The sequence below is a fragment of the Oncorhynchus nerka genome, linkage group LG14 (assembly GCF_034236695.1).
Source record: "Oncorhynchus nerka isolate Pitt River linkage group LG14, Oner_Uvic_2.0, whole genome shotgun sequence".
Lineage (NCBI taxonomy): Eukaryota > Metazoa > Chordata > Actinopteri > Salmoniformes > Salmonidae > Oncorhynchus > Oncorhynchus nerka.
The window spans coordinates 17,070,755-17,090,622 of record NC_088409.1 but is presented as its reverse complement, the minus strand read 5'-3'; the positions used below and the strand labels follow the sequence as shown (position 1 = coordinate 17,090,622).

Genomic DNA, 19,868 nt, shown 5'->3' with positions numbered 1-19,868 from the left:
TCAAACTGTCTAATCTAGACCATCCATATACTGTATAAACCACATCTATCAAACTGTCTAATCTAGACCATCCATATACTGTATAAACCCCATCTATCAAACTGTCTAATCTTGACCATCCACACAGTCTGTGATTCGTAACAAAGTGGTGTCCCTCCCCACCACTTGTTTTGGTATACAGCTGTACATTGAACAGCTTCCCAAATCTCAGACTTTAGCTTTAACTAAAACACAATGCAGCACCATATTATAACAATTATATGGTGCTGATATGATATGTATTATGATTCTCATGATTCTACACTTATTGTAGTTATATACTGTGACTTTATTGTGATTCCATGTTCCAAACATTGCTCACTATATGTCTGTGGCAGAGAGACTAGAAATCATGAGAAAATATTTCCTCCAAATATGTGCTTCCTATTTAAAATGAAAACGTTGAACTGTCTACGAAGGAAAATAAGAGTTTTAGTGCAGGGACAGCCAACTAACACAAACATAATAGTTTGATATTGTTGATGCGATACGACATGATATATCGTGGAAAATAATATCCCGATATGTAACTATCCATTTTTCCCTTCATTACTATTGGATAGGTGTTTTAACGGTCTTGCTGTTATAAATGTAGTTCCTTATTGACACCATTGAGGAAGGGTTTGTTAAGATGACAGATTAGTTTATTGTAGCTTCTGGTCACTACTGAATGTATTGTCTTATCAAAAGGAATACAATGAAATATAATGATTAAAGATATGCTTTTTATTCAAATGTCCAGAAGCAGATGTAGCAGAAAAGGAACAACAAATAACAAATGCAGCGTGTATAAAATAGTGAAGGTGAAACACCCTGAAACACTATTATCTCCCCATAATATTTGATTGTTCCATTAATCAAAGATATAATTAATCCTTTAAATCCCATATGATTCTTTCCTTTATTGTGATAAAATGTGTAACAACGCATGTTGACCCAAGCTGACAGGACTGATAATATTCCTATCTGATGGGCGCTTCATGAGAATTTAAACTGAATGAATTTGAATGTTTTGAATAATTTGGAATATTTTGATTCCTCACTTGAAACAGTACAAAAATACTTTTAAACATTCAAATTCATTCAGTTTAAATTCTCATGAAGCGCCCATCAGATAGTGATATATAAAAAACAGTTCTGTCAGCGTCTGTCAAACATCCGTCCAACATATAGGGTCAGTTTCCTGGACCCAGATTAAGTTCACTCCTGGACTAAAAAGCATGTTGAATGGAGAATCTCCATTGAAAGTAACTAGTCCAGGATTAGGCTTAATCTGTATCCGGGATACCATCCCAAAGAGCAAGACATACTTTTTTCCCCCTAAAAAATAGGAGTTACTGTTTCCAGTGCTGTTTCCAGAGTACTGTTTCCAGCCCCTTCCATGTCCACCAATCCCCAGTTGGCTCCGATGGAGGTGTTTCCAGCCCCTTCCATGTCCACCAATCCCCAGTGGGCTCCGATGGAGGTGATTCCAGCACCGTTGAAGCGACCGCTGAGGATCCTCAGCTCATTGCCCATGTTGGCTGGGTAGAAGTTGAAGGAGACCTGGTTGGGCAGGCCGGCTGACAGAGTGCGCCCCATGTTGGTGGTTAACACCAGGTAGCAGATGTAGTCTGCTGGGTTGTACTTCCCAGACACCTCGACGATGGCCTCATCATTAAACAGCTCCATCTCCTGCTTTAAGCCCCCTTCACCACCAAACACAGGAGACCAGTTGCTACCGTATCTGAGCTGGAACCTAAAACAGAGGAAGCTTTTCACGTTGGTTGTGTTTTGATAAATCACATTCAGACCGAGACAGCAGGTAGCGTCAGAGAAAATCAAGGAATTACATTTTACATTGTACTCTGGGTTAGATACGATAACAATATAGTTTGGTCATAAACTGAATATGTAATAAACACAACAAATAAATAAAAATAAATACATAAATACATAAATAAAGAAAGAAAGAAAGAAAGAAAGAAAGAAAGAAAGAAAGAAAGTCTGTTGGGTAGTGTAGTTGGACTGAGTCAGTGGTGTCTGTTGGGTGGTGTAGTTGTACTGAGTCAGTGGTCTCTATTGGGTAGTGTAGTTGTACTGAGTCAGTAGTGTGTGTTGGGTAGTGTAGTTGGACTGAGTCAGCGGTGTTTGTTGGGTAGTGTAGTTGGACTGAGTCAGTGATGTCAGGGTCTGCTCACCCGCTGATGTAGTTGTTGCTGTTGTAGTTGTAGTAGTAGTAGTAGTAGTAGTAGTTGTTGTTGGTCTCCCACACTCTGACTCCTGTGATGCGCCCCTCACCGTAGGAAGCAAATGGGGTGCCACCTCCCTGACCCACCGCAGAGGAATACGAGTAGGGGTCTTTGATGGCTAAAATAACATGGCCAATATGTTTACTATATTAATAATACATATTTATATATATATCATTTTAGTTTTAACAACACATTTCTGAAATATCTTTACATTATGAATAAAGTGCAGATGAATTAACTGAAGTACATTCTGCAATGATTTAATCCATCAGCTTTTGTCTCAAAGAATAACTCCTAAGACTAACTGAAAAAGACAAATTGGTGAAAGCACAAAAGCTATTATTTTATCATTATAATTCAGAATTGTATTTAACTCACGCATTGCCAAGCAGCCAGCCAAGAACACTGTGACAACCAGGATTAAGAACATTCTGCAAAAGTGAGGCATCAACACTTAAGACCTTTAATTTCAGTCAATTTCACTCTCATTCCGTTTCACTTTAAATGGCAAAACCTGAAAGAAAATGTAGTTAATAATGTTTTTCATAGTAGTTTGTCAAAACAAATAAGTCATTTTACCTGTCAGGTCAGTGTTTCCTAGGAGGGAAAAGAAAATAACCTTTTAAATTGTGAAATGTGACGTAACAAACAACACACCATTGTTGAATGTGAAATGTTATAAAACGGCTCTATAAAGTTGAACCTCCTCTTGTTTACTACAATCACTCTTGCAGTGCTAAGCTACTGTCACATTAAAAATAATGTCAGATCATTGAATTTAAATTTAGAGGCAAAAGGGCCAAAATGTTTGTGCCCAAGTACCAAGAAATAATGAGTATTAACTTCATAACATTTCCCACACCAGTATTATGCATTAAAAACAAGTGCACATTTTCAATTGAGTTAGTTGTGTAGTTACCCACAGTGCTATCTTGAGATGTGTGTGAAAACCTCTGAAAGCTTCTTCTCTCTGTCTCTGCCAGGTCCTTCTAGTCTACTGCTTCCTCTAAGAACTGCATTTATACCTGCTGAACATTCCATCAGCTCTAGATGGAAGGAGCATGACAAAGAACACGTTTAGTCAATCACAATTGAGAAGTCAGACATTGTTTACTAATTGGTCGAGGCTACTTTGGGAGGGAGTATCAAGGAAGTACTATAAGGAAATAATAATTGTGTTCTTTGAATTTGTAACAAATTAATGATCTGAAATAGGGATTAAAAAAATATACAATCAAACAACCGAACAATTAAAATAATATACCAAAATTGTATGAATGTGTACGAAAATCGCTCAAAATCAGTCTCCCAATCTTCAGTTGTTTTATTACACCAAGAGGAACTCCTTCCCTTCAAACATTAACATGCTGAAAAAGACATGTGGAGCTGGTCATTAACAGGGTGCTTAGTTCATTGGTTTGCTCAAATACCTACAGTATTTTATTGCAGAATATTTGTTTCAGAACATGTTTTTCCATTTAATTCTATAGGGGCAGATGAGATTCTACATTTTCCGTCTCCATTATTTTCCAACGTTTTCTGCAGTCTGTTACAACACTCACATCTTCATTAAATCACTGGCAACCTGTTCATGTTACTACAGGATAACAATATGATTTCATGTTCTGCATATTAACCAGATAAATATCAGTAGAAGTTACAAAGTGAGAAAATAAAAGTACCCTGAGGCACTTGTGACTACCTATCCATAATATTTGTTAGTTCAATTAACACATTAATACAAATACATAATGTAGGACCTAATTTATCAAAAATAAAGGTCAATATAAATCAAAATTGCTATATGAACTACTTTTGTGTATGTAAGTTGAGTTATCTATTTACTTTTAGTTGGGGAAGAACATGAATTTATCTCAATAACTACCCATTGGGCACACACTGGTTGAATCAACATTGTTTCCACGTCATTTCAATGAAATTATGTTGAACCAATGTGGAATGGACGTTGAATTGACGTCTTTGCCCAGTTGGTAGCTTCCCTTACAAAACATTTGTTTGCTGTATAACGCTAAGATAACAAGCTGAACTCATGTACTGTATATTAAATGTATTCTGATAAACTCATACATACTCATCTTTTCATTTGTTGTGGTAAATACAACCTTCAATAATGCATGTGACCTGTATGTGACTCTTCTCCTTCAAAGGCGTAACCTCAAAAAGAAAGGTGTGCATATTTAGAAAATACTAAACATTCAAATTCATTAAAAACTTCTTTAAAAACTTCTTTAAGGATAGGTGTCCCACAAGCAGGACAACTTCCGGGGAAACTGGAGGGCGCGCAATTCAAATAAATAATCATGAATATTATGGATTTTAAACATTTATGTACATAGAAGTGTGTTATATCGGCTGAAAGCTTAAATTCTTGTTAATCTAACTGCACTGTCCAAATTACAGTAACTATTACAGTGAAAACATGCCATGCAAGTGTTTGAGGATGGCGCCCCACATCAAAATATTTTTCCACGGGCACCAGTTTCCTACATTTACATAACTATTAACTATTCACTTAATCTTCCTCTGATTTGTCATCCAAAGGGGCCCAGCTATAACATGTAGTGTTGTTTTGTTAGATACAATCCTTCTTTATATCCCAAAAAGTCTGTCTTGTTGGCTCCATCGATTTGAGTAATCAACTCATTCAACTTGCAGAGAAAGGAATCTGAAAATCTACCCCTAAACTTTGTTTCAACAAGTCAAAATTAGTTTCTATTTACTCCTCAGATAGCCTAAAATTTTATCAAACTATAATATTTATTTTGGAAATGCTCAATGGAGAATCTCCATTAATCGGAACTGGTCCAGGACTAGGCTTAATCTATTTCCGGGGAACCAACCCAAAGAGCAAGACATACTTTTTTTCCAATTAAGAGAAGGTGCTGTTTCCAGCCTCTTCCAAGTACACCAATCCCCAGTGGGCTCCAATGGAGGTGATGCCGGCACCGTTGAAGCGACCGCTTCAGCCTCAGCTCATTTCCCATGTGGGCTGGGTAGAAGTTGAAGGAGACTTGGAAGGGCTGGCCTGCCAACAGAGAGAGCCCCCAGTTGGTGGTGAACACCAAGGTGCAGATGTATTTTAGAGGGTTGTAGTTCCCAGACACCTGGACGATGGCTCCATCTCCTGCTCTTCACCAACTTCGCAACCAATCACAGGAGACCAGTTGTAGCCGTATCTCAGCTAGAACCTCAGAACCAGAGCAGGATTTTCACAATAAATATAGAAAGAGTGTGTCTGTTGGGTAGTGTTGTTGGACTGAGTCGTGGTGTCTGTTGGGTAGTGTACTTGGACTGAGTCAGTGGTGTCTGTTGGGTAATGTAGTTGGACTGAGTCCAACTACATTACCCAACATGGGTCAGGGTCTGCTCACCCGCTGATGTAGGCGTTGCTGTTGTAGTAGTAGTTGATGTTCTCCCACACTCTGACCACTGTGGTGCGTCCCTCACCGGAGGAAGCTAATTTATTTTATTTGACCTTTATTTAACTAGGCAAGTCAGTTAAGAACAAATTCTAGGAACAGTGGGTTAACTGCCTGTTCAGGGGCAGAACGACAGATTTGTACCTTGTCAGCTCGGGGGTTTGAACTTGCAACCTTCCGGTTACTAGTCCAACGCTCTAACCACTAGGCTACCCTGCCGCCCCATGCGGTGCCACCTCCCTGAACCACCACAGAGGAATACGAGTGTGGTTCTTTCATGGCTAAAATAACATGGGCATTATATTTACTATATTAATAATAAAAATGTATGTATACATGATTTTAGTTTTACCAACACATTTCTCAAAAATCTTTACATTATGATTAAAGTGCAGATTAATTTACTAAAGTACATTCTGCAATGCTGTAATCCATCAGAGGTTGTCTCAAAGAATACCTCCTAAGTCTAACTGAAAAAGACAAGTTGATGAAAGCAGAAAAGCTATTATTTAATTATTTAATTATTATTCACAATTGTATTTTTATTACTCATGCATTGCCAAGCAGCTGGCCAAGAACACTGACAAACAGTGGAGGCTGCTGAGGGAAGGACAGCTCCAAATAATGTCTGGAACTGGGCAAATGGAATGGCATCAAGGACATGGAAATCATGTGTTTGTTGTATTTGATACCATTCCACTAAGTCGGCTCATGTCATTACCACGAGCCCATCCTCCCCAATTATGGTGCCATCAACCTCCTGTGGTGACAAACACGATTGAGAACATTCTGCAAGAGACAGTCATCATTACTAATAACTTTTAATTTCACTCAGTTTCACTTTCACTCCACTTCACTTCAAATGGCAAAACATGAAATAAGTTTGTTAGTAATGTTTTTTATAGTAGTTCACAAAAACAAGCGAGGCATTTTACCTGTCAGGTCAACCACCCCTAGGGGGGGAAAGAAAATACACTTGTTTTAATTGTGAAATGTGACCTGACAAAGAACATTTACACCTGCTAAACATTCCATCAGCTCTAGATGGAAGGAGCATGACAAAGAACACCTTTATTAACTTACCATAAAATGCATCATGAAACAATTACAAAGATTTCACTGACTTATAGTTCATATAAGGAAAACAATCAATTGAAATAAATAAATTAGGCTGTAATCTATGGATTTCACATGACTGGGAATACAGAAATACATCTGTTGGTCACAGATACCTTAAAAAACATAGGGGCGTGGATCAGAAAACCAGTCAGTATCTGTTGTGACAGGGTTGATCAGGCTATTGACTGTGGAATGTTGTCCTTTTCAATGGCTGTGCGGAGTTGCTGGATATTGGCGGGAACTGGAACACACCGTCATTTGAATATCTTGGCCATGTTCTGTTATAATCTCCACCCGGCACAGCCAGAAGAGGTCTGGCCACCTAACATAGCCTGGTTCCTCTCTAGGTTTCTTCCTAGGTTCTGGCCTTTCTAGAGAGTTTTTCCTAGCCACCGTGCTTCTACACCTGCATTGCTTTGCTGTTTGGGGTTTTACAATGGGTTTCTGTACAGCACTTTGTGACATCAGCTGATGTAAGAAGGGCTTTAGAAATACATTTGATTTATTGATTGATTGATCATACACATTGATCCGGAGCAATGGGAAAGTAATTCTGCTTTGAAAGTTGATAAACTTGTAAACTCACTTTTGAGAAAAGGGCCTTTGAATGTTTTGGTACCTACTGGAGAACTCTCCTTTGTCTACACCCATTCAGCATTGTTCACACACTCTTAAGCCAGCACCACCCATCTATTTAAAGATTCACATGTGAGGTCATGTGCTAAACAGTGAGTAGTGTAGTAAAGATGAAGATTACAAGTGGTAGTAGCCAACAACATGGAAAAATTCCAGGTAAACAGAAAGTGTCCAGATAAAAAATACTTTATAAATATTAGATGGAGCTTACGCAGACACACTTGTCTAAATTGATGGGCCATGTGAAAGAAATGCTATAACCTCCAGCCACGTCCAGAGGTGTAAAAAGTATTAGGGTCATACTAGAGTAAATGTAATGATACCTTAATAGAAAATGACAGAAGTAAAAGTAAAAGTCACCCAGTAAAATACTAAAAAATCACCCAGTAAAAGTCTAAAAGTATTTGGTTTTAAAAATCCATTGTTTTCTTTCAAAATGTAATGAAGTAGAAGTAAAAGTTGCCAAAAATATGAATAGTAAAGTAATGTAGATACCCCCAAAAAATACTTAAGTAGTACTTTAGACTGTGGTGGAGCTTACCAGAGCACAAACTTGTTCTTGTTTTGGCCACTGCAGTTATCACAATTCAGGTCCAACTGTGTTTCCCCAACTCTGGAGTTGGTGAAGAAATGGTGCATGTAGTTGATGACTGCGCTGCTGCCTTTGCTGGATGACATGCCTTCATCAATCAATAGTTTACTTGTTGGGGTATTCCTGCACAGCAAACACCAAACAAGCCACACTTGCGAAAAGTTAAAAAGTAGATGGAACCTGGCTGCATAGGGTCAGAAGGATAGTTCGCCTGCAAACAACAAAATAACATTATGATAAATTACAATTAATTGTCTCATCCCTGTCAATCTGTCTTTCCACAGCTCAGTGAAAGGCATTTGCCTGCCTCCCATATCTAGTGGGGCAAAAAAGTATTTAGTCAGCCACCAATTGTGCAAGTTCTCCCACTTAAAAAGATGAGAGAGGCCTGTAATTTTCATCATAGGTACACTTCAACTATGACAGACAAAATGAGAAAAAAAATCCAGAAAATCACATTGTAGGATTTTTTTTGAATTTATTTGCAAATTATGGTGGGAAAAAAGTATTTGGTCACCTACAAACAAGCAAGATTTCTGGCTCTCACAGACCTGTAACTTCTTCTTTAAGAGGCTCCTCTGTCCTCCACCCATTACCTGTATTAATGGCACCTGTTTGAACTTGTTATCAGTATAAAAGACACCTGTCCACAACCTCAAACAGTCACACTCCAAACTCCACTATGGCCAAGACCAAAGAGCTGTCAAAGGACACCAGAAACAAAATTGTAGACCTGCACCAGGCTGGGAAGACTGAATCTGCAATAGGTAAGCAGATTGGTTTGAAGAAATCAACTGTGGGAGCAATTATTAAGAAATGGAAGACATATAAAACCACTGATAATCTCCCTCGATCTGGGGCTCCATGCGAGATCTCACCCCGTGGGGTCAAAATGATCACAAAAACGGTGAGCAAAAATCCCAGAACCACACGGGGGGACCTAGTGAATGACCTGCAGAGAGCTGGGACCAAAGTACTATGGACAGACCTCTCCCCATCTTTGCAACCATTGAATCTATAGTTTGACCATGACAGTTTACAATCTAAGGTAACACCAAGTAATGTAATCTCCTCAACTTGTTCAACAGCCACACTATTCATTACCAGATTGAGCTGAGGTCTAGAACTTAGGGAATGATTTGTACCAAATACAATGCTCTTAGTTTTAGAGATGTTCAGGACCAGTGTATTACTGGCCACCCAATTCAAAACAGACTGCAACTCTTTGTTAAGGGTTTCAGTGACTTCATTTGCTGTGGTTGCTGATGCGTATACAGTATGGTTGAATAATCAGCATACATGGACACACATGCTTTGTTTAATGCCAGTGGCAGGTCATTGGTAAAAATGGAGAAGAGTAGAGGGCCGAGAGAGCTGCCTTGTGGTACACCACACTTCACATGTTTGACATTTGAGAAGCTTCCAAAAAATAAAAAACCTTGAGATATATTAGATAGATATCTCTGAATCAACGATATGGCAGACTTTGAAAAGCCATAACACATACCTTTCTTCAACAACAGGTTATGGTCAATAATATCAAAGGTTTCGCTGAAATCTAACAGTACAGTACCCACAATTCTTATTTATTTATTTTTTATTCCACGGTAAGCCAGTTGAGAACAAGTTCTCATTTACAACTTCGACCTGGCCAAGATAAAGCAAAGCAGTGCAAAAAAACAACAACACAGAGTTACACATAAACAAATGTACAGTCAATAACACAAAATAAAATAAATAGAAAAATATATGTACAGTGTGTGCAAATGTAGAAGAGTTGGGAGGTAGGCAATAAATAGGCCCTAGAGACTAAAATAATTACAATTTAGCAATTAAACAGTGGCGTGATAGATGTGCAGGTGATGATGTGCCTGTGGAGATACTGGGGTGCAAAAGAGCAAGAGGGCAAGTAATAATATGGGCATGACGTAGTTGGGTGTGCTATTTACAGATTGGCTGTGTACAGCGATCGATATGCTGCTCTGACAGCTGACGCTGAAAGTCAGAGAGGGAGATATAAGTCTCCAGCTTCAGATATTTTTGTAATTCGTTCCAGTCATTCCAGACATTGGCCAGATGTATACAGAATGGTGTCCTCTGCGTAGAGGTGGATCAGAGAATTACAAGCAGCAAGAGCGACATCATTGATATATACAGAAAAAAGAGTCGGCCTGAGATTTGAACCCTTTGGCAACCCCATAGAGACTGCCAGAGGTTCAGACAACAGGCCCTCCGATTTGACACACAGAACTCTATCTGAGAAGTAGTTGGTGAACCAGGCGAGGCAGTCATTTGAGAACCCAAGGCTATTGAGTCTGCTGATAAGAATGTGGTGATGGACATAGTCGAAAGCTGCTCTGACAGCTGACGCTTAAAGTTAGAGAGGGAGATATAAGTTTCCAGCTTCAGAGATTTTTGCAATTCGTTCCAGTCATTGGCAGCAGAGAACTGGAAGGAAAGGCGGACAAAGTAAGTGTTGGCTTTGGGGATGACCAGTGCAATATACCTGCTGGAGCGCGTGCTACGCGTGGGTGTTGCTATGGTGACCAGTGAGCTGTGATATGGCGGGGCTTTACAGAGCAAAGACTTATAGATGACCGGGAGTCAGTGGGTTTGGCGATGGATATGTAGCGAGGGCCAGCCAAGGAGAGCATACAGGTCGCAGTGGTGGGTAGTATATGGGGCTTTGGTGATAAAACGGATGGCACTGTGATAGACTACATCCAGTTTGCTGAGTAGAGTGTTGGGAGCAATTTTGTAAATGACATCGCCGAATTCAAGGATCAGTAGAATAGGCAGTTTTACGAGGGTATGTTGGCGCCATGAGTGAAGGAGGCTTTGTTGCGAAATAGGAAGCTGATTCTAGATTCTGGAGGGAGAGTTTACAGTCAAACCAGACACCAAGGTATTTGTAGTTGTCCACATATTCTTGGTCAGAGTAGTGATGCTTGTTGGCCAGGAGGGTGCTTGCAGCAGTCGGTTGAAGAGCGTGCACTTAGTTATCCTAGCATTTAAAAGCAGTTGGAGGCAACGGCAGGAGTGTTGTATGGTGTTGAAGCTCGTTTGGAGGTTTGATAGCACAGTGTCCAAAGAAGGGCCAGATGTATACAGAATGGTGTCGTCTGCTTAGAGGTGAATCAGAGAATCACCAGCAGCAAGAGTGACATCATTGATATATACAGAGAACAGAGTCAGCCCAAGATTTGAACCCTGTGGCACCCCCATAGAGACTGCCAGAGGTCCGGACAACAGGCCCTCCGATTTGACACACTGAACTCTATCTGAGAAGTAGTTGGTGAACCAGGCGAGGCAGTCATTTGAGAAGCCAAGGCTATTGAGTCTGCCAATAAGAATGCGGTGATTGACAGAGTCGAAAGCCTTGGCCATGTCGATGAAGACGGCTGCACAGTAATGTCTTTTATAGATGGCGGTTATGATATTGTTTAGGATCTTGAGTGTGGCTGAGGTGCACCCATGACCAGCTCGGAAACCAGATTGCATAGTGGAGAATGTACGGTTGGATTCGAAATGGTCGGTGATCTGTTTGTTAACTTGGCTTTCAAAGATTTTAGAAAGGCAGGGTGGATATAGGTCTGTAACAGTTTGGGTCTAGAGTGCCTCCCTCTTTGAAGAGGGGGATGAGTGCGGAAGCTTTCCAATCTTTGGGGATCTCAGACGATACGAAAGAGAGGTTGAATATGCTAGTAATAGGGGTTGCATCAATTTCAGTGGATAATTTTCGAAAGAGAGGGTCCAGCTTGTCTAGCCCAGTTGAATTGTAGGGATCCAGATTTTGCAGTTCTTTCAGAACATCAGCAGTCTGGATTTGGGTGGAGGAAAAGAGGGCGGGGGCAAGTTGCTGTAGGGGGTGCTGAGATGTTGGCCACGGTAGGGGTAGCCAGGTGGAAAGCATGGCCAGCCGTGGAAAAATGCTTATTGAAATTATCGATTTGATTATCGACAATCATCTTATTTTTCATTTCTTTCAACCAATCATCAGTCATTTGTGTCAGTGCAGAACAGTACATGTTGAGTGCTCTTATCTATAAGCATGCTGGAAGTCTGTTGATAATTTGTTTACAGAGAAGTAGCATTGTATTTGGTCAAACAATTTTTTTCCCAACAGTTTGCTAAGAGCTGGCAGCAAGCTCATAGGTCTGCTTTTAGAGCCAGTAAAGGCCGCTTTACCACTCTTGGGTAGGGGAATGACTTTGGCTTCTCTCCGGGCCTGAGGACAAAGACTTTCCTCTAGGCTCAGATGAAAGATTTGATGGATAGTAGAGGCTATAGAGTCTGCTACCATCCTCAGTAGCTTTGCATCTAAGTTGTCAATGCCAGGAGGTTTGTCATTATTGATTGACAACAATACTTTCCCACGTCTCCCACACTATCTTGACAAAATTCAAACTTGCAATGTTTTTCTTTCATTATTAAAAAAAAATCATTTATGAGTACGATGGCTCACTGTTGATTGTTGGCATTTCCTGTCTAAGTTTGCCCACTTTCCAATAAAGTAATCATTAAAATAATTGCCAATTGATTTAATGAAAGAAGTTGAATTTGTGTTTCTGCCAATAATTTCATTTAAAGTAGTCCAAAGTGTTTTACCATCATACTTGATATCATTGATCTTGGCTTCATAATACAGTTTCTTCTTCTAATTATCTTCTTTTTTCATCTCAATTTGCAGTAAGTCAGCCAGTCAGATGTGCAGCCAGACTTATTAGCCACTCATTTGGCCCCATCTCTTTCAGTTGTACAGTTTTTCAGTTCCTCATCAATCCATGGAGCCTTAACAGTTCTAAAAGTAAGTTTCTTTACAGGTGCATGTTTATCAATAGTTGGAATAAGTCATTTCATAATTGTATCAAGTGCCGCATCTGGATGCTACTTATTAATCACATCTGACCAACAAATATTTTTAACATCATCCACATAAGAGTCACAGCAAAATATTTTTTACAATCTTTTATACACTATTTTAGGCCCAGCTTTTGGAACTGTGGCTTTCCTGGATATAGTCACTATATTGTGATCACTGCATCCAATGGGTATGGATACATCTTTAGAACAAAGTTCTACAGTTTTAGTAAAAATGTGATCAATACATGTGGATGATCTTGTTCCTGTAGTGTTTGTAAACACCCTGGTAGGTTGATTAATAACCTGAACCCGATTACAGTTTACAGTGAGAAGCTTCCTCTTGAGCGGACTACATGATGAAAACGAGTCAATATTCAGGTCCCCAAGAAAGTTGACCTCTCTGTTTACATGACATACACTATTAAGCATTTCATACATATTATTTAGAAACGGACTTTTAGCACTTGGTGGCCTATAGCAACACCCCAAAAGAAAGGGCTTTAGATGTGCCAGGTGAACCTGCAACCACACTTCAATAACACTTGACATAGGATCTGCTCTAAGCATTACAGGGATATGACTCCTCCCCAATAGCATTCCTGTCCCTTCTATAGATGTTATATCCTTGTATTGCTACTGCTGTATCATCAAATTATTGTTTTCATGAACCTTATTTCTAAGGCTACATACAGCACAGTATATTAAAATGGGCTATTTTCAGCCCTTTCCTGGGTAGCTTATCAGAGATAGACATAATACAGAAAAGCAATAGAAAAAATACATTCAGCAGCATATTAATCAGTTTGTGAGTAAGTGTGTGTGTGTGTGTGTGTGTATGTGTGTGTGTGTGTGTGTGTGTGTGTGTGTGTGTGTGTGTGTGTGTGTGTGTGTGTGTGTGTGTGTGTGTGTGTGTGTGTGTGTGTGTGTGTGTGTGTGTGTGTTGTGTGTGTGTGTGCGCTGCGGGGTTGAAGATAATTTCCTATTGAGCTGACATATGCAGTTTTTCCCTTGAATGCAGTTGCCACCAACACGAGAACATTGCCTTTATAGTTCAATCGCGCTATAAAGGGGAACTTCCGCGATACAGATTGAATTGAGCCCTGACTGAGAAAGACAATTTCAAGTGACAACATAAAACCTATTAATTAATTATTATAATTCAGAATTGTATTGTTATTACTCATGCATTGCCAAACAGCTGGCCAAGAACACTGACAAACAGGTTTGAGAACATTCTGCTATCAGGTATGACTCAGATGCAGAAATTGTAAAAAAAAAAAAAAAAATTAAACGGAACACTCAAAAGGTGATAGGCCCGTGGCAAAGCAGGGAAGGGTGTTGCAGGCGTTTTCCACCCACATGTGTTCTTGGGTGGAGCAGGAGAGGACGAGGATGTCATCGAGATAGATGAAGACAAACCGGTTCTACATGTCGCAGAGATCATCATTAACCAGAGCCTGGAGCACAGCAGGGGCGTTGCTGAGGCCACATGGCCTGACCAGATACTCGCAGTGACCGCTGGTCATATTGAAGGCTGTTTTCCACTCGTCCCCTTCCTGTATCAATACTATAAGTGGAAGGCAGATGAACGGATGAACCCAGCAGCTAGGGAGTCCTCAATGTAGGTCTCCATAGCCTTGGTCTCCAGACCCGACAAAGAGTCCCAATACCACAGTAACCTGAGGAGACTTAATGAGCAGGAACTGGGTCATCTCTCTGAAGTTCCCTGACAAATGTAGGTTGATGGTATTGTGGGTGACCCGGCCAATAGAGCACCCGTCTAGTGCTCTAACGTCCATGGGAATGGAGAGGGTCTGAGTGGGGATACCCAGCTCGGAAGCCAGGGTAGCGTCCGTAAAGCTCCAGAGTCAATGTGTACCCAGAGAGATTTCGAATGGTTCCCCCACAGCAATATGGCATGAAAAGGAATGCGATTAAGGGGAGAGGAAAAGTTCTCCGTATGGCCCACCAGAGCCTTTTAGTGGACAGGTGGAGACGAAATGACCAGTAGACCCGCAATACAGGCAACTCTTAGTGTGAAGCCTGTATAGCCGTTCAGCTGGAGACAGCCTAGCTCTGCCTAATTACATGGGCTCGGGAAGAGATAAATCATCAGTCTTCGGAGGCTCTCGTGGGAACTCAGGTAACCAACAGAGCCGTCAGGGACTTCCAGTATACCTCGGAGGCAAAGTGGAATCGACTCTCCTCTCCTTCCTTCGTTCCCATAGTCATACATCGATCCTAATGGTCAAGGCGATGAGCGATTCGAAATCCATCGGTAGTTAGTGGGCTGCAAACTCGCCCTTTACTTCCTCCGATACTCCGTGTAAGAACGTGTCGAATAGTGCTTCCAGGTTCCAAGCACTCTCAGCTGCTAACGTGTGGAAATCTACTGTGTAGTCTGCCACACTTCGGTATCTTGGCGTAGCTGGAGCAGCTTGCGAGCATCCTCTCTCCCTGAGAACGGAGAATCAAACCCCATCCGAACTTCCTCCACAAACTCCTCCAGACTGAGGCAGACGGTGGATTGTTGCTCCCACACCGCTGTGGCCCAGGCGAGTGCCCTCCCAGACATCACCGTAATGATGTACTCTATCCTCGAGCCGTCTGAGGGAAACGAAGAAGGCTGCAGCTCAAAAATGAGGAAGCACTGGGATAGAAAAGTCTGGCAGGTTCCGGAATCTCCATCGTACCACTCCGGAGGAGGTAAGCAGGGTTCTCGTGACGCTAGGGTGACCAGGGATGCAGCGATGCTAATAGCCAAGTTACTGAGGGACGTGGAGGTTACGGTCGTGGTAGGCTGCACAAAAACAACTATTTTACCTGTCAGGTTAACCACTATTTCCTGGGGGGAATAAAATAAAATAAACGTTTTAATTGTGAAATGTGACTTCACAAACCATTCTTGAACGTGAAATGTTATAAAACAGCTTTAAAAAGTTGAACCTACTCTTGTTTCCTACAATCACTCCTGCAGTGCTAAGCTACTGCCAAATAGATGTCGGATCATTGAATTAAAATTTAGAGGCAATAGGGCTAGAATGTTTATTTCTTTAGCGTCTAAGACAATGGGTGGGGGGGTGTAAGCTGACATATGGAATTGTTTTAAGATGGTCAAACTATGGATCATTTAGCTATTTGATTTAGACTTTTTGTGACCCCTTTTTTAAACAATTATTTGATAAAATATTCATTTTGGCTGCCAAAGCCTATAGAAACACATTCACAAATGTCAAAAAGCAGTCAAAAAGTCAAAAAATATATAATGAGAATCAAGGTTTTGAAGTGTCTGTCCTAAATCTAGGAGATATAAAAAATCTAATACACATAAACAAATACACAGATTGAACCCCTTTTCTGTGTAGGCACAAAACGACCTTCATACTGTACTTCCATTTGTTTTTTAAACCGGTACCGGTTACCTTTAGATGAGTCCCGTGACACTTGTGGTGTTATAGAGCAAAACGGAGAACACCATCGTGTTCGTGAGAATCTCAACCTTTCCACAGTGGGGTCCCAATAGTTTGTAGCCCAAACAGTTCGGACTCTACCAAACAGAAGTTGGCATATTAATGGTAGCGACTTCAGATGAGTCTTCTGCCACTTATGTGGGTCATAGAGGAAAACGTGTTTATCAGGATGCTTTACTGTTGGCATGACACAGGACTGATGGTAGCACTCACCTTGTCTTCTCCGGACAAACTTTTTTCCGGGTGCCCCAAAGAATCGGAAAGGGGATTCCTGTAACTTTTGCAGAATATCAGTCTGTCCCTGATGTTTTTCCTGGAGAGAAGTGGCTTCTTTGCTGCCCTTCTTGACACCAGGCCATCCTCCAAAAGTCTTCGTCTCACTGTGCGTGCAGATGCACTCACACCTGCCTGCTACCATTCCTGAGCAAGCTCTGTACTGGTGGTGCCCCAATCCCGCAACTGAATCAACTTTAGGAGATGGTCCTGGCGCTTGCTGGACTTTCTTGGGCGCTCTGAAGCCTTCTTCACAACAATTGAACCGCTCTCCTTGAAGTTCTTGATGATCCGATGAATGGTTGATTTAAGTGAAATCTTACTGGCAGCAATATCCTTGCCTGTGAAGCTCTTTTTGTACAAGGCAATGATGACAGCAAGTGCTTCCTTGCAGGTAACCATGGTTGACAGAGGAAGAACAATGATTCCAAGCACCACCCTCCTTTTGAAACTTCCAGTCTGTTATTCGAACTCAATCAGCATGACAGAGTGATCTCCAGCCTTGTACTCGTCAACACTCACAACTGTGTTAACGAGAGAATCACTGACATGATGTCAGCTGGTCCTTTTGTGGCAAGGCTGAAATGCATTGGAAATGTTTTTTTCAGGTCATTTGCATGGCAAAGAGGGACTTTGCAATTAATTGCAATTCATCTGATCACTCTTCATAACATTCTGGAGTATATGCAAATTGCCATCATACAAACTGAGGCAGCAGAATTTGTGAAAATTAATATTTGATTCAGTACATGTATTTGAGTTTAATTCTAGCGGGCCAGATGAGATACTACATTTTCTGTCTCTATTAATGTCTGAAGTTTGCTGCAGTCTGTTACATCACTCACATAGTCTTATCCAGAGCGACCAATAGTTAGTGCATTCATCTTAAGATAGCTAGGAGGGATAACCAAATATCACAAAGTCATAGTAAGTACAACTGCTCCTCAGTAAAGCAGCTATCAGCTATTTAATCACTGGGAAACAAGCTGATTTGAGGTTTTAGCCCAACCCATCTACTGTACCAGTGAAGTTTCCTATAATAAACAGACATTGACGTGAAGACGGAGAAATGCAGTAGTTCCTGATGATCTCATGACAACAGAGAAGTATACTTAGACTTTGCCATTGGTAATATTTTATTTGAAGTGGGTCTCACATATTATTAGGGATTCATAACACCTTTATGAAAGAAAGGGTCCAGATTGTCTAGCCCGGCTGATTTGTAGGGGTCCAGATTTTGCAGCTCTTTCAGAACATCAGCTGAACGGATTTGGGAGAAGGAGAAATGGGGAAGGCTTGGGCGAGTTGCTGTTGGGGGTGCCGTGCTGTTGACCGGGGTAGGAGTAGCCAGGTGGAAAGCATGGCCAGCCGTAGAAAAATGATTATTGAAATGATCAATTATGGTGGATTTATCAGTGGTGACAGTGTTTCCTAGCCTCAGTGCAGTGGGCAGCTGGGAGGAGGTGTTCTTATTCTCCATGGACTTTACAGTGTCCCAGAACTTTTTTGAGTTAGTGTTGCAGGAAGCAAATTTCTGCTTGAAAAAGATAGCCTTGGCTTTTCTAACTGCCTGTGTATAATGGTTTCTAGCTTCCATGAACAGCTGGATATCACGGGGGCTGTTCGATGCTAATGCAGAACGCCATAGGATGTTTTTGTGTTGGTTAAGGGCAGTCAGGTCTGGGGAGAACCAAGGGCCATATCTGTTCCTGGTTCTAAATTTCTTGAATGGGGCATGTTTATTTAAGATGGTTAGGAAGGCATTAAAAAAATATCCAAGCATCCTCTACTGACGGGATGAGATCAATATCCTTCCAGGATACCCCGGCCAGGTCGATTAGAAAGGCCTGCTCGCTGAAGTGTTTCAGGGAGCGTTTGACAGTGATGAGTGGAGGTCGTTTGACCGCTGACCCATTACGGATGCAGGCAATGAGGCAGTGATCACTGAGATCTTGGTTGAAGACAGCAGAGGTGTATTTAGAGGGCAAGTTGGTTAGGATGATATCTACGAGGGTGCCCGTGTTTAAGGATTTGGGGAGGTACCTGGTAGGTTCATTGATAATTTGTGTGAGATTGAGGGCATCAAGTTTAGATTGTAGGATGGCTGGGGTGTTAAGCATGTTCCAGTTTAGGTCACCTAGCAGCACGAGCTCTGAAGATAGATGGGGGGCAATCAGTTCACATATGGTGTCCAGAGCACAGCTGGGAGCAGAGGGTGGTCTATAGCAAGCGGCAACGGTGAGAGACTTGTTTTTAGAGAGGTGGATTTTTAAAAGTAGAAGTTCAAATTGTTTGGGTACAGACCTGGATAGTAGGACAGAACTCTGCAGGCTATCTTTGCAGTAGATTGCAACACCGCCCCCTTTGGCAGTTCTATCTTGTCTGAAAATGTTGTAGTTTCTGAACAGTGTTGTAGTTTCTGTTACAATTTCTGAATTTTTGGTGGTCTTCCTAAGCCAGGATTCAGACACAGCTAGAACATCCAGGTTGGCAGAGTGTGCTAAAGCAGTGAATAGAACAAAGTTAGGGAGGAGGCTTCTAATGTTAACATGCATGAAACCAAGGCTATTACGGTTACAGAAGTCGTCAAAAGAGAGCGCCTGGGGAATAGGAGTGGAGCTAGGCACTGCAGGGCCTGGATTCACCTCTACATCGCCAGAGGAACAGAGGAGGAGTAGAATAAGGGTACGGCTAAAAGCAATAAGAATTGGTCGTCTAGAATGTCTGGAACAGAGAGTAAAAGGAGGTTTCTGGGGGCGATAAAATAGCATCAAGGTATAATGTACAGACAAAGGTATGGTAGGATGTGAATACAGTGGAGGTAAACCTAGGTATTGAGTGATGAAGAGAGAGATATTGTCTCTAGAAACATAATTGAAACCAGGAGATGTCATTGCATGTGTGGGTGGTGGAACTAATAGGTTGGATAAGGTATAGTGAGCAGGACTAGAGGCTCTACAGTGAAATAAGCCAATAAACACTAACCAGAACAGCAATGGACAAGGCATATTGACATTAAGGAGAGGCATGCTTAGTCGAGTGATCAAAAGGGTCCAGTGAGTAGAGAGGTTTGTTGGGGGTCACGGCGATTTAGACAGCTAGCCAGGCCATCGGTAGCAAGCTAGTATAGGATGGAGGTCTGTTATTAGCCACCTCTTGCGTTCCGTCAGTAGATTAGTGGGGTTGTGTGTGGTAGAGGGGA

The 19,868-nt window shown here is 41.3% G+C and overlaps 1 protein-coding gene across 4 annotated transcripts; it reads right to left on the bottom strand.

The window, feature by feature from the left end:
* Positions 1-744: 744 nt before the first annotated feature.
* Positions 745-3,282, bottom strand: LOC115123609 (zymogen granule membrane protein 16-like). 4 transcript variants are annotated; one of them, XM_065027581.1, is made up of 6 exons: positions 3,193-3,282; positions 2,853-2,870; positions 2,652-2,704; positions 2,220-2,388; positions 1,505-1,777; positions 745-1,453 (listed from the first exon to the last, which is right to left on the bottom strand). In XM_065027581.1, exons 3-6 carry the CDS (start codon positions 2,701-2,703, stop codon positions 1,360-1,362), a joined length of 588 nt encoding a protein of 195 aa, XP_064883653.1. In that variant the 5' UTR covers position 2,704; positions 2,853-2,870; positions 3,193-3,282; the 3' UTR covers positions 745-1,359. The 4 variants fall into 4 exon arrangements, with proteins under 4 accessions (XP_064883653.1, XP_064883651.1, XP_064883652.1 ...); XM_065027579.1 differs by having other exon boundaries at positions 745-1,777; XM_065027580.1 differs by having other exon boundaries at positions 745-1,777; positions 3,197-3,281.
* Between the last annotated feature and the right edge of the window lie 16,586 nt (positions 3,283-19,868).